At 40.6% G+C, this 18,002-nt stretch overlaps 1 protein-coding gene across 1 annotated transcript; it reads right to left on the bottom strand.

Annotated features, from left to right (window-relative positions):
* Positions 1 to 2,663: 2,663 nt before the first annotated feature.
* eaf2 (ELL associated factor 2) lies at positions 2,664 to 11,772 on the bottom strand. The gene is made up of 6 exons (XM_026145729.1): positions 11,563 to 11,772; positions 10,998 to 11,092; positions 10,499 to 10,635; positions 9,331 to 9,500; positions 7,935 to 8,162; positions 2,664 to 4,215 (listed from the first exon to the last, which is right to left on the bottom strand). Exons 1-6 carry the CDS (start codon positions 11,663 to 11,665, stop codon positions 4,169 to 4,171), a joined length of 780 nt encoding a protein of 259 aa, XP_026001514.1. The 5' UTR covers positions 11,666 to 11,772; the 3' UTR covers positions 2,664 to 4,168.
* Between the last annotated feature and the right edge of the window lie 6,230 nt (positions 11,773 to 18,002).

Here is an 18,002-nt window from a genome sequence, read left to right on the forward strand (position 1 = left end):
CAGAGTTGATGGGATGATGGATGGAGCCAAATACAGGGCAATCTTGGAAGGAAACCTCTTGGAGTCTGCAAAAGACTTGAGACTGGGGCGGAGGTTCACCTTCCAGCAGGACAACGACCCTAAACATAAAGCCAGGGCAACAATGGAACGGTTTAAAACAAAACATGTGCTAGAATGGCCCAGTCAAAGTCCAGATCTAAATCCAATCGAGAATCTGTGGCAAGATCTGAAAACTGCTGTTCACAGACACTGTCCATCTAATCTGACTGAGCTGGAGCTGTTTTGCAAAGAAGAATGGGCAAAGATTTCAGTCTGTAGATGTGCAAAGCTGGTAGAGACAGACCGTAAAAGACTGGCAGCTGGAATTGCAGCAAAAGGTGGTTCTACAAAGTATTGACTCAGGGGGCTGAATAATTACGCACACCCCACTTTGCAGTTATTTATTTGTAAAAAATGTTTGGAATCATGAATGATTTTCGTTCCACTTCTCACGTGTGCACCACTTTGTGTTGGTCTTTCACATGGAATTCCAATAAAATTGATTCATGTTTGTGGCTGTAATGTGACAAAATGTGGAAAAGTTTAAGGGGGCCGAATACTTTTGCAAGCCACTGTATCTCAGAGGTCATACTAGAACGGGGGCACCTTTGTACAAAGCCAGGTAAAATATCTCTATCACTCTTAAAAGGTAGAGACTTCAAGATTGGGTAGATGTCATTTCTGTGGTGTGAGGTACAATTAAAGAAGAAAGCTTTAATGAACAAGTCTCAATATGCAATTAAAATTGGTATTGAATAACTATTGAAGGAATAAATCTGATAAAAAGCTCTGGTGAAGCTTTTTCATCTAATCTTTTCCTTCTCTCACCCCAACCGGTTGCAGCAGATGGCCCCGCCCCTCCCTGAGCCTGGTTCTGCCAGAGGTTTCTTCCTGTTAAAATGGAGTTTTTCCTTCCCACTGTTGCCAAAGTGCTTGCTCATAGGGGGTCATATGATTGTTGGGCTTTTCTCTGTATCTACTGTACAATATAAAGCGCCTTGAGGCGACTTTTGTTGTGATTTGGCGCTATATATATAAAATTGAATTGAATTGAATAAAAGATATTCCATTGATGCTATGTTTAAATCCACCTGCTGAACGAGTCTCTCTATTTCATGGCCTATATTTGCTCTGAGAAAAGATTGCAACTGCAAATAACATAAAACTGTATTATTGAAGAGATTGTATTTCCTCTCCAGCTGTTCAAGGACATGAAATGTCCATCTTCACAATAGTCTTATTTATCTAATCTTTTACCTTTCATCAGTACTCAGTGTCAACTTTCTGACTTTCAATGCCAAGAGGCATTTATGCCAAAGGCAACTAGGTGTGCTCCACAGTGCTATTGCCACATGAACCCTTTGACAGTCAAAGTTCATCCTATTCACAGAATGTATGGGAGGATCCTTGTATGTAGGTGGTATGTTAACAGCTTCAAAGTTTTATTTGTGCATCTAGTCCCAGAGGCTCAAAAAGACGTGTTTCCTAAATTATCCAGATTTTGCTTTAAAGAAAGTTAACATTGGTGCAGAAGTTGAATAATTGTGCAGCTACTCTAATCAAATTAGCTACGTTAGTGAACATAACTCTATTTTGAAATCTGCAGCTCCTGAAGGCCCAAATACAAAGTTTTAATTACAAATCTGGTCAAAAAGTGCACTGACACATGCACATTAATTGGAATTTTGGCCTTCAGCAATTTGCTCTGCCCTTTCCCTCATCGTCCAGTTATATTCCATCACGGCGTGTAATTACCTTTAACTCTATTCTCTCTTGTAGTTTCTGCTTTTTGTCTCTGTCCTGGCTTTCCCTGTATAGCTCTGCAGGTATCGCTGGCTCTGCAGCTGCACGTTTCTTATCTGCAATTAATGGTCCAACTGACGGAACGAGTGTTTATTTTTCTGTTGTAATCTCTACTCTCCCCACGCTTTCCTTACTCCGTGGCAGATGGTCTCTGAAAAAAGGAGTTTTTCCTCCCATGTGCAGGTAAATAAAGTTTTTTTTCTTCCTTCTACAGCAAGGACAAAACGTATGGTGTAGAACTATTGAACTAACTACAATGAACTATTTTGGAATAGCTGTCAGCAATCAAGAATAAATATTTTTAGTAGTGAAATTTTTTTTATTTTAAATCAGATCTGCTTAAATCAATGCTGCCGTTTCTATTTTCTACTTGTTTGCAATAATTCATGGTTTTCAACTTTAATCTATCACCCAGTCTGTCAACAGAGAAATTACCCGTGATCTTAAATCTTTTATGTAGAGTTGTGTGCGCACTTGAACCAAAAAACATACGTCTGCTCTCTGCCATAACAGAGTTGTGAAAAGAAAACTATACGTGTTTTAACACATACTCTTTCTACGAGCCACAGAAAGGAATTCACTTTGAAATTCTTTCCACATGCTGGAGTTTACTTACATCACACTGAAGGGAAAACCTACGACAGAAAACACTCGCCGTGTTCGTAATGGCTGATTGGAGAAAATAGTCATCTATGCCTTTAGAGAGGTGGAGCATTGCTGCTGGCTCTGTGGTAATACTTTACTATGCAATGTAAATACCTATCATACAAGTAATACACCTAACAGTGTAACAGATAGCTTTCTACAAGGAAGTATCTCAGTAAAATAATAACTCACATCACTTTATTAGGTACACTTGTCGTTGACAACTTAAACCTTTAATCACCCAATCATATGGCAGCAAGTCAATGCAAAAGGTCACCTGGTTTGGAGTAAACGCCAAAGCACAAAGAGCTACAGACGTTGCAGTCACATGAATGAAAATTGACGCCAAAGCACAGGAAAGCATTAAAATCTTTATTTTTGTATAATTGTTCTCGAACAATTCTCTCTCTCCTTTAGACTAAACATGCAACTGAATTTCTCTATATTTCTCTCTCATTCCATCTATCAGTCAGCAGGGATGCCAGAGACATTCTGGACCATAAACAGCAGCTTGTTGCTTGTAGCGACAGCTCAGCAGTGATGAGGAAGCCCCATGTTATAAAAGGCGGAAGGAAACAACACAAGGCACATGAAGTTCTTTAAGACTCACACTCACTATTTACTCGTACTTCCAGTTGCTTGGTTGGTAAATATATATATAAAATATAAGCAAGTAATCATTGGTCGAGTATATTTAGAGATATAAAGATTCAAGTATTGCAGGTTTAAAGCTACAAAGCATGACTCTGAGTCAGCCAACTACATAGTGGACTACTTTGCCTGAAATAATACCCAGCTGTATACTAAATCATCATGATCCACAAGGTTTTGGAGACGTCCTACTACTTCAGGCTGCAATAACCATTATTTATTTTAACAATGAATACATGACTAGTGCAATGCAAGGTGGTCTGAGCTACAGATAATCATCACCTAACTTTTCAGTTCTGCTCCATGGAGCATTTTAGCATCTTTCAGCCCATGTTTTGATAGTCTGGCCTATTTCTCAGGAGTTAAATAAGAAGCAAAGCGTGGAGTTGTATGCATTAGACTTGCATTCTTTGTGTGATGGCCCGAACAATAAAGTAATTAATGTAACTTTAAATTACAAAAAAAAAAAAAAAAGTTTAAGTAAACCAAAATAAAAGGCTCAATGTAACTGAAGCAGCGTGGTTTTCATTTCTGTTAACACAGATATGTCTCTAATAAAACAAACCTAAGCAGCTGAGACGGACCTGAAGCCATCAACTTATATCTTATCCAAGCACAACTAAAGTTTTTTCATGTTTCTAAGCTGAATTGAGGAAGCCAAGTTATTGTTTAAGACGATTATATGAAGACCACCGTCATCCTGCCAATCACATTTTCTCGGTCGGTTTAACTACACAGAAGCATCCAGTAGGATCCATCACAGAGTGCACATCATATGTTACAGCTTCTCTCACATTAATGACATCACAGCGCTCTCAACTAAGGCATCTCTTCACACACAAATATAAAGCAACACATGTGACATAAAAACTGATTTCTGGCAGAGAAGCAGCACATTACATTTGATATGTAGAGAAGACTGTTCCATATTCATGGAAGCAGGACACTGACAGGTCTGTGACTGGCTCCTTCACTCCTCACTGTAAATGCTCCTGAGATCTGCAAACGGGCAGACGTGTCCTCCTGCTGTTCAGTCGTCACTTTCACTGCCTGATTCACTCAGCTGAAGGTCATTTTCTGCAGCAGACGGACAGACAGCAAGTTAAGATTATATACATGTGTCGCTAAAGCTCAGTTTACTCTTTGCACAGGGTCTCTGCATCACTTTTGTATGGTACAGTTTGGTTTGTTTCACCTCTCCCTTTTATTATTCAATTACTACAACAGTAGTTTATAACTTTGGAGTTTAAAGAAATCATACAATTAAACACTTAAAAAAATTACGAATAATCAGACTAATAGAAATGAATAAACAGATAAAGGAAACACACGAACAAGAGAAACCTATGGAGAATTTACAGAGATTATCTTGGAAAAGCAAAATGTATTTGACACATCCCATTCAGATCATAATTCTGACCACAAAAGCCAAAGACAAGACAGGTGTAAAGAAAAAAAAAAAAAAGGACAAAACAACACTGAATAGAGTGCGTGAAGCAGCTACTAATGTGAGTAATGAATACAGTTGATGGTGGAAATACGCTGCAGGTAGAGCTGGGCGATATAATTTTTTCATATCACGATATGTTTTTTTCATTTCAGGCGATAACGATATCTATCACGATATAAGCCAAATAACTATATTTGTAAGATTTAAATGTGCCGTTGCTCACAAGTAAAATGTGAAATAATCAGCAGCTTGTTTTTATTTAAATATTTATTTCCCATAATAAGTTCAACAGGGTAGATGTACTTAAGGAACATGAGACTTTTTCAGATAAATAAAGGCAAATATTGCAAACTACACAAAAGGCAGCCGCTAAAGCGTTTAAGTTTCAAAACAGAACAAACGAAACAGACTACTAAATTGTCAATTCCACTTAGAAACAAAATATTAATTCTAAAAATAAATCTTAGTTTGTTTTACAGAAGAACAGACAAAACTGACTAACTTTTGTCAATATCAAATAAACTGAGAACTAAAAGGAAATTCTCAATCTCTCCTTGTTGTATAGCTGAGCTTTTCAAACAGTTTTAACAGTTACTTTAGTCTGACAAAAGCCGAATGACGAATTAGCGCTTCCAGTCAGAGACTGAGCTGCACCGCTTTATTGTACCGTATTTTCACGACCATAAGGCGCACTTAAAAGTCTTAGATTTTCTTCAAAAAGTGCGGCGCGCCCTATAGCGCGGTGCGCCCTATGTGTTGTAAGGAGGACGTAGTAGAGAACACCATGAGAACGTTAAAGGGTGAAGTGTGGGCGTTGATCGTATATACCGGGACAATCGCACATACCTGTATAAAAGAACAGGTATGTGCATTATGCAGGACATCGTTGTTTTAACAACCCTGAAAATGGCAAAGAGACACGCTTACGAAGCACAGTTTAAACTGAAGGCCATCAGCTACGCGGAGGAACATGGAAATCGAGCAGCGGCGAGAGAATTTAAGATAAACGAATCGATGGTTCGCAAATGGAGGAAGCTGGAAAACAAGCTCCGGCAGGTCAAGAAAACGCAGCTGAGTTTCCGCGGACATAAGGCGAGGTGGCCCGAGTTGGAGGAAAGACTCGAGCGGTGGATCATCGAGCAAAGAGCGAGCGGGAGAAGCGTTTCGACGGTCACCATTCGGCTAAAAGCAGTTTCACTAGCTGAAGAGATGAACATTGAACATTTCCAAGGAGGTCCGTCTTGGTGCTTTCGTTTTATGAAACGGTGCCATTTTTCCATCCGGACCAGGACTACGATAGCGCAGCAACTTCCAGCGGATTATAAGGAAAAGCTGGCCATCTTCCGCTCCTACTGCAGCAAACACATCGGCGACAAAAACATCCAGCCCAGCCACATCACAAACATGGACGAGGTCCCGCTCACTTTTGACATCCCGGTGAGTCACACTGTGGAGAAGAAGGGGACCAGCACGGTAGCGATACGCACAACGGGGTATGAAAAGTCTTCTTTTACTGTTGTGCTTGGCTGCCATGCTAATGGACAGAAACTGCCGCCTATGGTGATTTTTAAGAGAAAAACTTTGCCTAAAGAGAAGTTTCCAGCAGAAATCATCATTAAGGCAAATGAAAAGGGCTGGATGGATGAGGAAATGATGAAAGAGTGGCTGAGGGAGGTGTATGTAAGGAGACCAGGTGGTTTTTTCCACGCATCACCATCGCTGTTGATCTGTGACTCTATGCGTGCCCATCTCACAGCCGATGTGAAAAAACTTGTGAAGCAAATGAACTGTGAGCTTGCTGTCATTCCGGGAGGCCTGACAAAGGAACTCCAACCGCTGGACATCGGTGTGAACCGCCCGTTCAAAGTAAGGCTGCGAGCGGCCTGGGAGCGATGGATGACCGGTGGAGACCACAGTTTCACTAAGAGTGGAAGGCAGCGCCGGGCGAGTTACGCCACAATTTGCCAATGGATTGTAGATGCTTGGGCTAACATGTCTGCTGGCACTGTTGTTCGAGCTTTCGCAAAAGCCGGCATCGTTTCCGAGGAGCCGCACGGCACGGAAAGTGACTCTGACGGTGAAGACAGTGAACCTGGCATGTTTGATGGAGATTTAGCGCAGCTGTTCAATTCAGACACAGAGGATGAGGACTTCGATGGGTTTAATTGATGATAAAAATGTGAGTACCAAACTTTGTTTTGCTCCTGCTTTATTTTTAAATACGCACACTTGTATGCTTGTGTGTTGTTGATGATGACGATTATTGGTAATAAAAATGTGAGTACCAAACTCAGTTTTGCTCCTGCTTTATTTTTAAATATGCACACTTGTATGCTTGTGTGTTGTTGATGATGACGATTACCGGCAATAGAAATGTGAGTAAGGTACCGAATTCACGTTTGCTCCCGCTTTATTTTTAAATACGCATACGGTACTTGTATGCGCCCTATGGTCCAGTGCGCCTTATGTGTGTGTTAAATACAGTAAGGGCACACATAACTGAGACTGCGCCTTTTAGCACAGTGCGCCTTATGGTCGTGAAAATACGGTATTTCCAGACTTGCTTCCGGCACAATTTACAGTGCACGCTACTCTTTTTGTCAGACTTGAAATAGCCGAAATACCGTCACACTACAGAACTTCTATGGCTCTTCCGTTCCACAATCTCTCCGGCATTGGAACCATCATCTGTTTTCTCTTCGGTAACCTTCGGTCACGCTCGGTTGATTTTTCTGTAGTCAGCACACTCATTTCCTCCATTACCCGGGTGGCACGGCGGCTGGCTGCTTCCCAAACAAATACACGTGCGGCTTGGCACTTGTGCTGTACGTGACAAGTCACGTGACGTGACGCTGCGGCTGTGATTGTTTCCGCTCTGCACTACTTAATTTGGATTCGCTGTTCTCTTTTTTTTTCTTCTTTTTTTTTTTTTTTAAAGAGGACAAGAGAGATGAGGCCTATCAGAATAGTTTAATCTTTCTATCGAGAAAAAGTTATTTCGCAATACATATCGTTCTATCGCCCAGCTCTAGCTGCAGGGTTATCCGTTTAGCCAGACGCTTTAATAACCGTCAACTACAAAGCTAGGTGAACTGACTGACATGTGGATGGAGCTTAAGAGCTCCAACTGCTTTCATACTGGGTGACAATAATGAGAACTGCCACTAAAGAGAGAACCTGCCCTTACATGTTATAATGGAAAACTAATCTTTCAGCTCTGTGGTGCGTATGATTCATGTGTTCATATTTATGGTGACAACTTTAACTTAGGAGCAACCAGGTGGTATCGACTTTCATGTAAAGATGACGTCCGTCTAACTTAGATGAAGCTGAGGGGGTTACTCACTGAGCGTGTTCATGAGTCCTCCTCCACTCTCGTGGTGGTGGCTGTTGGAGTCGGTGCTGGTGATGATAGGCATGCTGTGGTTGACTGAGGGTGCCGCGGAAGTACGTTCATCTTCTGAATCGCTGCTGCTGGAGCTGTCGTCGCTGCTGGAGGACGACGAGCTGTTAGAGTCTGAGGAGCTGTCACTGCTGCTCATCTGATCCATGACTCGAGCCTCGGCCATCAGTTCTGGGGGGGGGGGGGGGGGAGAGAAAAAAAAGACAAGGGTGTTAAAATGATCTTGGTTGCCTTTCCAATTTCAAGGCTGGAACATCACCTGTATGTCCCAAGTGTAAAATAAATACAGGCAGTATTTTATTCCACCTTTTGTCCAGCCCCAAAAATGCAGAAATAGCCAAAACAAATATATCAGAAAATCATTTCATCTTCTAATGTCCTCTGCCAGGGACAAGCTACAGGTTTATTTTGGATCACATCCAACGTGACTTCATAACTAGAAAATGTGTTTCAAGTCAAGTCAAGTCAAGTTGGCTTTATTGTCACTTCAACCATATACAGTTTAACAGTACACAGTGAGGCGAAACAATGTTCCTCCAGGAACCAAGGTGCTACATGCAACATAAATTTACAACATAAATTAACAGAAAACACTAAACTAGCTAACTAAGAGGCCTAGTTAGCTGGCTAGCAGAGACAAGACAGACTGACCTAACATAAATTACAACATAAATTAACAAAAAAAAAACCAAACTATCTAACTATCTAAGGAAGACTTTTTTTTTTTTTGTTATCAGACAGCAGACAACAAAGTGCACGTGCAAATGTGCAAACAAGAGCAGCAAAGTGACAGAATGTTTGTGAATATGTCTGATATTTCTAGGGATCGGAATCAAGAACTGGTTCTTCTAGAGAATGGGTTCCCACTAGACCAAGTCCTGGAAATCCTAAGTCTGCCTGCGTATCAATCCTGCTTATCGGCTCTTGCACTCTCGCAGTTCGTGTGCTGGAGGAGAAAAATAATGGCGCAGTCTGCAGTGTGGATATGGACATTACTTAGCTAGCCAAGAACTGAGAGTGATGTTAAAGCTGAGTGAATGCTCACCCACACTTTTAAAAAAAGTGTTCTGTGTAATATGTGTAATATCTTTGATATGCTGCTTAGAGAGGGTGGTGACAATGAGCCAATGAAAACTGAATCAATAAGTGATATTAATAATGGAATTGGAATCGTTAAATTCTTATCAATTCCCATCCTTAAACATTTCTGCATAAGACTTCAAGATATGACGACTAATTTGTCTATGAGAAAAGATGAGTCTTCTTCTGCCGAACCCAATAAAAATGATACAGATGTGGATGTCATCAGTTAAACACACCAAGTGTGACTCCATGTTACCTCTCTCGATGTCATCCATTGGGGATGCTGGGGAAGTCTTCTCTTTTGGTGGAGAACTTTTAGTGCTGGCTGGGGTTTTGTTACTGCTGCTGTTATTACTCCTCATCTGCTGGCCCAGACGACTGGTCTGCTGCTCCAGTCGAGAATGAATCTTACTGCTACCCTCAGCCCTGAAAATCCACAAGAACAGGCAAACACGGACACGCGGGAGCTTTTAATACGGTTTTTTAAGTTTTTTTTTTCTTTTTTAAAAAATGTTGATAACTAACCTTTCGTTAGGGCTGCCACAAACGATTATTTTTGCGATTAGTCGACTAATCAGATCATGCATCTATTGGACGTAAAACGTACAGCTTATTGCACCAGCAGCATCTGCTCTTATATAACTATCATTAGCTTACAGCTTTAAGATTTTAATAAAGACAAGATGATAGTTTATTAAATTTTAATGAAATGTGCAGATTGTTTCGGTGAAGTTTAATAAACTCAGCCGTCTGCTCCTTGCTATCTAGCTTGACGTTTATTCAGCCAAACCGATTTACTCAGGAACAAATAAAATACTGAAAAAAGCCAAACAATAACATTCTTAAGTTATCTAAGTGACTTATATATCATGTTTAACCTGAGTAGCGAAAGACGGCGGTGGGTTTGAAAACAATTTGCCGGGAGTCCGGTGTTCTCACCGGCTCTAGTGAGCCTTGCCCCCCGCTAGCTATCGAGCTGGTGGGTAACAAGACGTCTCTGAAAACGTCGGAGCGCTTTTGAAAATATGTGGTGTCTTGATAAACTGAGCAGATATTTGAGGTTTACACAGCTACATTCTCGCCTGAAAATATGTTAAACGCTTATTTTGTGACCCAAAAAGAATAATAAGAGTAACATTAAAACTAACTAGCTGCCGCAATTGTTGGAAACTGAGCTGGGCCGCGCTATGAATTTTGGGATAGGTTGGGCCACGAAGTATACACCTGACCCACCCTTCAAATCTGGGGAAATGAAGGACTATTAAATTAGTCATTGACGATTTTATTAGTCGACGTAATCGTGACTAGTCGACTAATCACGGCAGCCCTACCTTTCATTCTTTCAAAAAATTTTTGCCACACAAATTTGCAAGGTTAAATGAAATACCACTTTAGATTAGTGTGCTACTTCTTTTTAACCCCACCTCGTCTTTTTCACAGCTATGTTGCTGTTGAGCTTCTCGAGTCTGTACTCTCCTGTGTCATGGTTTACAATGAGGATGCACTCTTTCATGTAAGGCCTCTTGGATCCCTTGAAGACCGTTACAGGAGCACTGGAACCCTAAAAAGCAAAATAAATGTAAGTAAGTATGTATGTATTTAAGCTAGATGTCACAGTACTATTATGCTACTTTTTCAGAGAATATTTTAACAATTTCTCAAAAAATCTGTCAAAAATTTAAACCACAAAGCTGAAAATTTTGTTGCTCCTCTCTCTCTCTCTCTCTCTCTCTCTCTCTCACACACACACACACAGAAAGTTGAGATCAGCAACAGTTGAGATCTATTGTGGATTGCAAACACTCATCCAAGTTAAAAACATGAGCTCCAGAAGAGGTCTTAAAACAAGATTGCACCATAATCCACCACTGAAATCCACATTTATGTCTTGCAGTGTAAAGCTCTAGAGCACCAGACACTAACCTCTAAATTAGGCAACGTAATAGTGACTTGCTCTCCTTTGCCCACTTCGAGCTCCCCCTCACATGAGGTATCAATGGATGCTGGCTTGAAGTCATCTGTGGCAATTAAAAACAACATTTTTTTTTTTTTAAACGCAAACGAAAATCAAGATTTTGTAAAATAACACATACGTAAACAATGTATATGTACATCACATATAACAACGTGTACAATGTTCTAATAATGACAGTGACATTGCTGAATTTGTAAACGTAAACCACGGATGTATTTGACAGTGCTGCAGTGGGGTAACGGCACCAGCAGGTGGTAGTGTTGTACAGACTTAAGCTGGGCTAACATTATCTAGCATATTGACAACTCAGAGCTTAAAGTCTACGTATATCTCAGAGTTAACTTACTACATACTTTTACAAGCATGTCTCACCAGTAAGTCGACAGCTACGAACTGACGAAGCTGCTAAACTGGCTACACACCAAACAGCTGTTTTCGGATCTTCAGCTAATGAGCTAACTAGCATGCTACGGTTAGCGATCACAAAACCAAACGAGTGAAACCACCACTTACATCGCACTGTGTGATAGGCACTTTTAGGGTGTTTCTCAAACGTTTCTCCCAATTTCAGCACATGTTCTTGATTGTCAAAGTTGGAGTAAGCCGTTCCATTCATTCTGTGAGTTTCATGAGCTGTAAACTTTGAGTTTCCGCTGCTCTTTTTTATCCGATAACCATGTACAGCGACAGCATTTCGGCCAGCTCATTGGCACTTTAAGTCCCGCCCCTTCAAAAGTACTGTTCGTCATGATTCGTCAAGCGAAGTGTTTCATTTTCTGATTGGTTCAGGCCAATCAAGATTTTGACGACAGGGCAGAATCAGTGAAAGAACGGCCACTCAGTTCCGAGCAATGACTGTAGAAATCTGAGTGTTTCCAAATCTATGTTGTTTAACTATAATTCGATTAAATTATTCGCTAACTTGTAGTAGTTTTTAAAAGAAAAAAAATATTGTAAATATCTACTCATCTTGTCCCAGGCTAGACAGACTGTGGACGAGTATGCTAAATAATTGATGGTAATTATTTCAAATTTATTGCTGTGGTGCTTTAATAGTGAAACATATTGCAGGGTTTACTCTGAGGTTGCTTAAAATGCAGTCCACATGTAAAACAAAACACGAATTCCTACTGCTTATTTTTAATATGTTAACTTTATAAGTTTCGATGTTGTTTTTAACCTGTTTTTCTGTTTAACAAAGTAAATATTTGCATTTCAGCACTTACCCAGTACCTTGTATGCTAAATTAGCAGCATCACGGGAGCTATTAGCTGAATAACTGAAACAATGTGTCAGAAAGCCCTGGCACTTACTGATTGCAGTTTCAAGCTCCACAGGCTTCAGGGGGCCTGAGCTCTCTGAACCTTGTGTCAGTGAAAATCTCCTTTTCTGTTCTCTAAACTGTTAATGACTCCTAAGCCTCCTAATTCCTGCCGTGCCTGCGTTTTTACAAAGGCCATATGCTCTGCTGCCTTCAAACATTAAAGGATCAGCATCTAAGTCAATTGGAATGATTACACCAATGCATTTTCACCAACTGGTCACAGCATGGTTTTTCTTATCCACGTTGGACAACATATGCAACAAATGCAAGCTGGTGTTTGGGTGGTGGGGAGTGGAATAAGAGATGACAATAGAGAGGAAATTGAGACAGCAGTGGGACTAAATAGTTATCTCTTCAGCGTGGTATTACAGTTAGAGTATAAAAATTGTAAAATAGTTAAACATTATCATGTTATTTTAGGCAATCTTTTTCAGTCTTATCTATACTTGAAAATTAACCACAAACGGATTGCAGAAGTAAAGCAGTTCAGTTACTTTGTATCTGTATCCCATGTGAAAAAGATACCAGCATAAGTCTGTCTCCATGGATGGAGGTAAACAGCAGCTGTCCTCTGGTGATATCAGTTACTGTGGGGGTTGCCCCTGGACTCTGCGAGGTAAGGTTTACTGTTTCCAAGCAACAATCCGCAAGTTCACAATACAGCGGCTGAGCCACAATAGAGAGTTGCTGCAGGTTGTAAGCCAGTGGCAGTGGTGAAAGAGATGACAGCAACACTCTGCAAGGGAGGGGGGGTGGGATACAAGCTCAACCAAAGCTATGTACTATGGGTACAGGCTTGTTGGGTACATACAATTAAATGTTCAACCTCATAACAGTGCAAAAATAATAAATTAGCAAAGGTTTTATTATTGTGCCAGCTAAACAAACCTGACTCGGTTACAAGACACCACAACTTGATGTAAGCCAAATCCAGAAGGCTGTGGATACATCCGCAAACGACACAGATAAATCTAAGTAACTTTAGCAATCACATTTTCAGACCTTCACATCATCAATAAAGTTCACATTTAATACATTATTACATCTGATTATATAATCCACCTTTTGGGAAACTCCTGAAACACGTGAAAAACTAAGCACAATTAAGCATTCAGGTTTTTTAATGACTAGAAGTGATTATTCTGCAGTAAAGGAAATGGGACACCCATTCCACTTTTCTCATAGTGCACAGCTCGCACAATCGTTTTTGAAACTGCAAAGGCAGCAATACAACCTAAATGATCACAGCTTCAGCATAAATACAGCGATGTTAACCTTCATTCTGTATCCTTCGGGTGAAATGTACCTTTGATCACAGCTACAGACTTATCATATACTCCTTTTGTTTTTATGCTGATGTATAGTTTGAGACACGTCTTATTATCTGTGAATTACTGCAGTGTGACGGCTTTCTTTAGCTCTCGCTTTCTCTTGTTTGTGTTATACATATTACGAGGAAGCGCTTTTTGCAGCATCTTTCTTGATAATATGATTTTGATCTCAATAAAAGGTTTGACTGGGTAAAAAAAAGAAGAAGGTGAAATAATAACAGTATGCGCTGTAAGAATTGCAAATTAGATATACAGTCATGGAAAAGAAAGTTTTCACAGAATTCTATGAAAAACAAAGATTAAACCCCATTAACCACCAGCTTGCAGAACCACCTTTAGCAGTAATAACTTGAAGTGATTCCTGAAGTGAGAGTCTTACATTGTTGCAGAGGAATTTTGATTCACTCCTCTTTACATAATTGCTTCAGTTTATTGAGATTTGAGGCCATTTGTTCATACACAGCTCTCTTAAGGACCTAAAACAGCATTTTAGATGAGTTAAGGTCTGGACATCTTGATTCTTTTCTTTTTCAGTCATTCTGTTGTAGATTTGCTGTTGTTCTTGGGATCGATGTCCTGCCGTATGACTCGGTTTGGACGAATCTTTAGCTGTTGGACAGATGGACTCACATTTTGCTATACAGAGGAGTTCATGACTGACTTTGTGACTGCAAGGTCTCCAGGTCCTGTGCCTGCAAAATAAGCCCCAAACCATGACATTTCCACCACCATGCACGCAGTTTCTATGATGTGTTCATGCTGATAACAAACATCTCCACTTTAGTCCTGTCTGTCCTTTGTTCCAATAATCTTGTGGTTTATTCAGATGCAACTTTGCTAACCTAAGCTGTGCTGTCATGTTTATACACACACACACACACACACACACACACACACACACACACACACACACACACACACACACACACACACACACACACACACACACACACACACATATATATATATATATATACAGTGGGGCAAAAAAGTATTTAGTCAGCCACCGATTGTGCAAGTTCCCCCACCTAAAATGATGACAGAGGTCAGTAATTTGCACCAGAGGTACACTTCAACTGTGAGAGACAGAATGTGAAAAAAAAAAAAAAAAATCCATGAATTCACATGGTAGGATTTGTAAAGAATTTATTCGTAAATCAGGGTGGAAAATAAGTATTTGGTCACCTCAAACAAGGAAAATCTCTGGCTCTCACAGACCTGTAACGTCTTCTGTAAGAAGCTTTTCTGTCCCCCACTCGTTACCTGTATGAATGGCACCTGTTTGAACTCATCATCTGTATAAAAGACACCTGTCCACAGCCTCAAACCGTCAGACTCCAAACTCCGCCATGGCCAAGACCAAAGAGCTTTCGAAGGACACCAGGAAAAGTATTGTAGACCTGCACCAGACTGGGAAGAGTGAATCTACAATAGGCAAGCAGCTTGGTGTGAAAAAAATCAACTGTGGGAGCAATCATCAGAAAATGGAAGACATACAAGACCACTGATAATCTCCCACGATCTGGGGCTCCACGCAAGATCTCATCCCGTGGGGTCAAAATGATCATGAGAACGGTGAGCAAAGATCCCAGAACCACACGGGGGGACCTGGTGAATGACCTGCAGAGAGCTGGGACCAAAGTAACAAAGGTCACCATCAGTAACACACTACAACGGCAGGGAATCAAATCCCGCAGTGCCAGATGTGTTCCGCTGCTGAAGCCAGTGCATGTCCAGGCCCGTCTGAAGTTTGCCAGAGAGCACATGGATGATACAGCAGAGGATTGGGAGAATGTCATGTGGTCAGATGAAACCAAAGTAGAACTTTTTGGTATAAACTCAACTCGTCGTGTTTGGAGGACGAAGAATACTGAGTTGCATCCCAAGAACACCATACCTACTGTGAAGCATGGGGGTGGAAACATCATGCTATGGGGCTGTTTTTCTGCCAAGGGGACAGGACGACTGATCCGTGTTAAGGACAGAATGAATGGGGCCATGTATCGTGAGATTTTGAGCCAAAACCTCCTTCCATCAGTGAGAACTTTGAAGATGAAACGAGGCTGGGTCTTCCAACATGACAATGATCCAAAACACACCGCGAGGGCAACAAAGGAGTGGCTCCGTAAGAAGCATTTGAAAGTCCTGGAGTGGCCTAGCCAGTCTCCAGACCTCAACCCCATAGAAAATCTGTGGCGGGAGTTGAAAGTCCGTGTTGCTTGGCGACAGCCCCAAAACATCACTGCTCTCGAGAAGATCTGCATGGAGGAATGGGCCAAAATACCAGCTACTGTGTGTGCAAACCTGGTAAAGACCTATAGTAAACGTTTGACCTCTGTTATTGCCAACAAAGGTTATGTTACAAAGTATTGAGTTGTATTTTTGTTATTGACCAAATACTTATTTTCCACCCTGATTTACCAATAAATTCTTTACAAATCCTACCATGTGGATTCATGGATTTTTTTTTTCACATTCTGTCTCTCACAGTTGAAGTGTACCTCTGGTGCAAATTACTGACCTCTGTCATCATTTTAGGTGGGGGAACTTGCACAATCGGTGGCTGACTAAATACTTTTTTGCCCCACTGTGTGTGTATATATATATATATATATATATATATATATATATATATATATATATATATATATATATATATATGAGCGTGGCTGGCAAGAAAGGGTATAATAAAAGAAGAAAAACTAATGACATGGCCACCTTGTTCACCTGATCTGAACCCCATTGAGAACCTGTGGTCCATCATCAAATGTGAGATTTACAAGGAGGGAAAACAGTACACCTCTCTGAACAGTGTCTGGGAGGCTGTGGTTGCTGCTGCACGCAATGTTGATGGTGAACAGATCAAAACACTGACAGAACCCATGGATGGCAGGCTTTTGAGTGTCCTTGTAAAGAAAGGTGGCTATATTGGTCGCTGATTTGTTTTTGTTTTGTTTTTGAATGTCAGAAATGTATATTTGTGAATGTGGAGATGTTATATTGGTTTCACTGGTAAAAATAAATAATTGAAATGGGTATATATTTGTTTTTTGTTAAGTTGCCTAATAATTATGCACAGTAATAGTCACCTGCACACACAGATATCCCCCTAAAATAGCTAAAACTAAAAACAAACTAAAAACTACTTCCAAAAACATTCAGCTTTGATATTAATGAGTTTTTTGGGTTCATTGAGAACATGGTTGTTGTTCAATAATAAAATTATTCCTCAAAAATACAACTTGCCTAATAATTCTGCACTCCCTGTACTAATACAGTGGGATGCAAAAGTTTGGGCAACCTTGTTAATAGACATTATTTTCCTGTATAAATCGTTGGTTGTTACAATAAAAAATGTCAGTTAAATATCATACAGGAGACACACACAGTGATATTTGAGAAGTGAAAAGAAGTTTACTGGATTTACAAAAAGTGTGCAATAATTGTTTAAACAAAATCAAGCAGGTGCATACATTTGGGCACCACAAAAAAAGAAATGAAATAAATATTTAGTGTATATCAATGTGTGTGTCTCCTGTATGACATATGGGGTGCCTTTGTCTGGACGTGCTTCCCATCCAGAGCTCCACAGCAGAGAGGGAAGTTTCAGCGCTCCTGGAATCCCTCTGCGATGGACCGCCAGTCTCCAGGTGAAGGCACAGCCATGAAATCATCCACTAGACAGTCCCAGATGGCCGTCGCTACCTGGGGGGTGATCTGGCACACCGTGGACACACCAACTCTAAAACTAAACACGATGGTCCTGAAGGAGTCCCCAGTGGCAAGGAACCTGCACAAAATTGTTTAAAATTAGTATTAAACACTTTTACTAACCCCAGGCAGATGGACAGGTATGGCAGCAAGCATTATGTGTTCACTCTCTGCCTGGAGTTTTGAGGGGGGCTGGGGAAGGGGGTCAGTGTGGCAGTTTTTTCATCGTGGCCAATCACAGACAGAGTGGGAGCTTGTCCTATGGCTAGTGCTACTTTCACTTGCAGTCGTAAATATCAATTTCACACGTGTTGTTGATGAATACCAGCTGGCTCTAAACCCGATTTCACCTGTCACTGTAACACATCCAGTGTTGGGGAGTAACGGAATACATGTACCGCCGTTACGTATTTAAAATACAAAATATGAGTAACTGTATTCCGTTACAGTTACTGTTTAAAAAGGTGGTATTCAGAATACAGTTACTTTGTTGAAATAAATGGATTACACTGCGGTACTTTCCTGTTTCATTTTGTCGCGGGTCAGAACTGTTTGGGTTTTGTTTGACAGCTACGTTCTGTTGTTCC

The sequence above is a fragment of the Astatotilapia calliptera genome, chromosome 16 (genome assembly GCF_900246225.1).
Source record: "Astatotilapia calliptera chromosome 16, fAstCal1.2, whole genome shotgun sequence".
Lineage (NCBI taxonomy): Eukaryota > Metazoa > Chordata > Actinopteri > Cichliformes > Cichlidae > Astatotilapia > Astatotilapia calliptera.